This window comes from Corvus brachyrhynchos, unplaced genomic scaffold (assembly GCF_000691975.1).
Source record: "Corvus brachyrhynchos isolate BGI_N302 unplaced genomic scaffold, ASM69197v1 scaffold221, whole genome shotgun sequence".
Classification (NCBI taxonomy): Eukaryota; Metazoa; Chordata; class Aves; order Passeriformes; family Corvidae; genus Corvus; species Corvus brachyrhynchos.
The window spans coordinates 1,449,833-1,454,750 of NW_008236622.1; the positions used below are offsets into that span (position 1 = coordinate 1,449,833).

Below are 4,918 nucleotides of genomic sequence, written 5' to 3' on the forward strand. Positions count from 1 at the left end.
CGGGTCCCATCGCAGCCCCAGCGCGACACCGGGGGGGAACTGGTACCCCGCACTAGCGCCCGACAGCCCAACAGTTTGGGCAAGGGGACATCCCACGCTCCTGCTCCGCCGACGGCACAGTGCAGACGAGAAAAGCGTACGAGGTCGAGCCAGAGTTTTAGCCAATATTTACTCTGAAATGCAGAACTGTTTTGCCTTCCTTTTTGTCATCTGGCAACCATTTGAAATATTAAATGCAGCGGGGTTTTTTTGGTTGGTTTTTTTTTGTCCAGTTTCAACAAGCTTTGGCGAATGCTTGGGAACTGAGCTCTCCTCTAGCCTCCCATCCTAACCAATAAAGCGCAGCTCCTGCAAGCCTCTCACTAGCGGGGCAAGGTTGGCTGATCTGACTTGAGAAAAGTGTGAGGATGAATGGAAGCTGACTAGGAATTTTAATTCCTAAAGGATTCCTAAAGTTTTGACAGTAATTTTCATCACAGCAGTGAAAATACTGAGGACATCAAATTATTTTGGAAAGATTATGACTGTGATACGATGATGAAGTCTCATAATTAATATCATCAAGTGTTTGTCTTAGTACAGATTTTTGTTTACTAGCTCTGGACTTCCTATAATAATAGTAGCAAGAGTAATAATAATAATAATAGTAATAATATAGTCATTTTAAGTAACTGATTCCAGACTCTAGTGTGCTTTTCTTTATTAAAAAACAAACAAACAAAACCCTGAGAGTTTCAAAGATATCTGCAAAAGTTCAGACTCAAACACTGCATCCAGCCCCAGATCTGCTCTCAGAGCTATTGCTGCCGCTCAAAGCAAGCTGTGCAAAGTTCTGCCGGTAGCAGTGGCAGTGCTCTGCCTTACAGAGAGCAAAGAGCAAGCTGAAAATTATAGGCAAGGAGAAGTGCCAGGGTGGTACTATACTAATCCTTGCTGAGACAACAACTTGTGTTGGAGGCTCGCAGAGAGTCCGGAATTTAATTTCGGGACGGAAGGATCTGTAAACAATATAGTCGAGTGGATAAAAACCTGCCTTACAATAGCCTGCCAGAAGGTGAATGTCAGATCAAAGGAGAACTGAAAAGATGTCCTTTCATTTTTTTTTCCCCTAAATCAGCCATGGAAACTTCATGACTCCATAAAACATGTGCTTCTTTGCTGGGAAGACAGCCTCCAGTTTCCCCTCGGAGAAAGCTTCTCTTCCCCTCTCATTGCCTAACTTGTGTTTTGGTTTGGTTTTATGTTTTGTGGTTCTTTTATTTTCTTTTCTTTTTGAATCGATGATGCCCAATACATAGAGCGCCTTACTCATTTCATAACACACACAAATGGTTTTGCTCTTAACTTTCCACCTCTCTCCCCAAACAGGAACAAAGTCAGGAAATGAGGCACAAGACTCCCCTTGTAATGAGGAAAAGAAAACGACTTTACAGAAACATCCTGGAAAAGTCAAGTAAGTTAAAATATGTCCTTTTTACAGTTCAAAGGAGACAGTATTTTTTTTCAGCTTAGTGTTTAACGTACTTGCATAAACACAAATCAGCGACAGAACTCCCCACCAGCAGCTGCCTAATCCTGCTCAATGCCTATTCATTTGGAGGTTCTAGAATTAATATTTGACGACTCTCTCATTGAAACAACAACCCCTGACCCCATGTGATTGCACTGTCACATTATTCTATGACATATTCATCTTGAATTCATTTACGGACGATTTGATTGGAATGAGGTTTGACATGTATTGGATCCTATTAAAGAAGAAGACTTTGATCTTGTTGATGGGGTTTACATGATATGTATCATCTTTACCAGGGATACCAGGCTTCCACAATGTGGTGTCTAAGTAGTTAGTGACTGACAGCTTATCTGACAGGAATACCTTAATCTTGAGGTCCTGAATGAAATATTCTATTTAAAATAAGCATATGATTTGCTTGTCCTAGGGTAGCTCTAGGTCACAAAATGTGAGAGGCAAACCTAGGCACAAACCGTTGCTTGTCTGGTAGCTGACTTCCTATTGTTCGGGAACCTTGAAATAAAGAAGTCCCCACAAGTGGAAATGGGGAGAGGGAATAAAAACAAAGGCAGAGTGTGCTCTCGAGCTACTCGGTACCCTCTCCTCCCTGAGGTGAAGCTAGAATTGCTGAAAGGCTTTCTTGAACCACCTCTTCCTAACCAGCAGTGCCTTCTGCCGGGGCAGGCAGGGACTTGGGCTCAGGTCCTGCATATACTTCCCTCATCTCTCCCCGCCAAAGCGATTTAAGGGATAAGGAACTGCACAGGGTGACTTTCTCGGTCCTCTCTCTTTCTACTCCTCGCGTTTTTTCCCTTTCTCACAGTAAAGAATAAGGCGTTTTCAGACTGATCCGTTCCCCTCCTCTCATCCGGGATCTGAAGCCCAAAAAAGTAACCCCCCGAAGCCTGTCTGAAGTGTTCAGAGTGGCCCGGCCCGGCCCAACCCTCCGCACCGGCTGGATATTTTGTAGCTGGCTCATCGGGAAGTTTCCGCAGAGGTGGAAGTGGGAGAACACGGGGTGGATGAAGGTCAAATTTTGCTCACTCCAATGCTTCCTGAGGGCAGGAGCTGCGCCTTGAGCTAAGCACGGTTATAAGGGGGGGCTCTGTCTTCGAAGCAATGTTAGAAATAGTGACAAACATCTTGATGTTTAGGTAGATTACTACCGAAAAAGCAAGGCTAAGGTAAAGCTGATGAGCAGCTGGGGCTGTTCCCACCCCGCAAGGGGATGTGCAGACGGCTTCATGCCGCAGGCCTCGGCAGCCCGGCGGGGCTGCGGTGCTTAGGGGCAGAGGTCGGAGGGTTGGGGCCTCCCCCGCCGGCCCCGCACCCCAAGCTGTGGCAGGCAGAGCTCTGGGCCCTGCATGGCGGAGAAGAAAGCAGGAGGGAATGCTCAGCCCCTTACCCAGGGCACAGCCCCAACGTTCTTCCATGAGAGCCGGGTCGGGGGCCAGAGAAGTGCTTATGACTCGTCTTTACAACATGTCACCTCTTTAGAACAACCTTCCATCTAGGGCTAACTTTGGGGCCGGGGCTGAGGACGCGGCCGTGGACGCACAGCAGCCACAGGAAAATTCGTACTCGGGCTCAAGCTGTCAGTCTGCTGGCCCTGCAGAAGCTGATGTTGACACATTTGAGAGTTTGCCGAGAGCCCGGCGTGTCTGGTCAATCAGGGTTCAGGCCGCTGCCAAGAAGCAGGAGACCTCGGTCACCTCTCGAGTGGCAGCAGCATGGGCTCGAGCTGACAAAGGGCTGCACAAACAGGCGTTCAAGTTTTCAAAATATTGTGGGAGATGCGCGGAGCCCGTCCGGGTCTTGAGGGACACCGAGGGCCAGGTTCTCCTGCGCTGCCTGGAAAAGGGTGTGAGAGACAGCCCTGAGTGAGGGGCAAGCTGAGAGCCATGAGTGTCTGGCAAGAAACCATCACAACATTTGAAATGAACTTAGGGCAAACTGGTTATGACATTTTTTTAAATTGACAAACTGTTCCAGATGTTTTCTCCCTTGACTGAGAAGTGTCAGAATTGACGGATAACAAGTATGTAGAGATGCAGTGTTTTAAGGAGGTATGAGGAAAGCAGCTTTATTTGGGATTCACAGTCTCAGTACATTTGTAAGTAACAGATTCATACTTCCTAACGTTTGTCTCTTCTGTGCACTCCTATTGAGATGGTCATGAATAGGACTGTCAAATCCATTTCGTAGAGCAAGTAGACTTGAAAGTTGAGATATTGTGAGGATGGTGTGTGGTTTAAAATGCCTGTGTAAACATGTTATGTAAGGTTGGGGAGCTAATTGCATCATTTGTCACTTTTCATCATCTCCACTCAGAAAGATGTGCGCAAGGATGTATCTATAGCTTGCTACCTGAGTGTCAGCCTAGTGTTACAGTGGAAGTATGGTAAATGCAAGCAGACACAAAATATGTAATCAAATCCAACCCAGAATATGCAGAGCTGGGACAAAGATGTCCCCTATGCGGGTATGTATGTCCTAAGCTTTAATCTTATGGTTTTCAATCATTGGCTCATAGCTTCTGTTATGAAAGTAGCTGGGTTGCCATTGCCAAATAGTTTCTTGATTTACTACTTCACATAAAGCCTAATCATTGCCAACACTGCTAAATTCTTATGGAAACACAAAATTCTACGCTGAGAGCTTTACCTGACACGCATCTGGTAAAGAATCCACTGGCAAGTTAACAGCGAGTCAATGTATTAAAATGATGAGAGTTTGACAGGATGCGTAGAGAATGAATCATTGCTGGATTTCATAGGACTGTGAGGTTATTGGTGCAGCCGTTTTTGTGTCAGGATCCAAGTACTGTAGTAATACGATGGGGAGATATTTAAAGACGTGTTTTTCTTTCTTGAAGCAGAAGAATCTTTTCCCATGTTTCATTTACTTCTTTTAAGTTCACAATCCCCTTCTTAAAAACTTAAGCAGATACTTCCTCCTGCGCTGAAGCCCTAAGCTTTCCTAAACCTGTAAGGCCTCAGTGTATCCAGCCGAAACCCAAAACCACACTTCCACTACTAGCACGCAAAACCCTGCAGACCATGTTATTTCCTTCAGGTGAGAATCATCAGAACCGAGTCCGTTATGAATGTTTGGCAATGCTTTTCCTTCAAGCCAAGGACGGGGATTTTACGTGGAACTGCCCTGTAAGTGTGCGTGAGAGAAAGTGAGAGAGGGAAAGGGAGAGACTCCCTCTTCTGGGTTAAACATTCAGATTCAGCCTGAACACCACGATTTCTCGCATTGCTTCGGCGGCCAGTAATCAGATAACTGCTAAAACTTGTCAGAGAAGTGGGAAGGGGACGGGGAGTCTCCCAGGGATCCTTTGTCCGGGTTCAGGCACCGGGGAGGAAGCCCGAGCCCCGGGACGAACACGCCTGGCCA

At 46.2% G+C, this 4,918-nt stretch overlaps 1 protein-coding gene across 1 annotated transcript in view; it reads left to right on the forward strand.

The window, feature by feature from the left end:
* The window catches only part of ZIC4 (Zic family member 4), a gene marked incomplete at its 3' end in the record, with an annotated part of 15,480 nt that overhangs the window by 3,732 nt on the left and 6,830 nt on the right, over window positions 1–4,918 (forward strand). Inside the window, exon 3 of the mRNA XM_017726396.1 lies at window positions 1,369–1,453. Coding sequence (XP_017581885.1) covers window positions 1,369–1,453 — 85 coding nt within the window. The remainder of the gene's footprint in view (window positions 1–1,368; window positions 1,454–4,918) is intronic.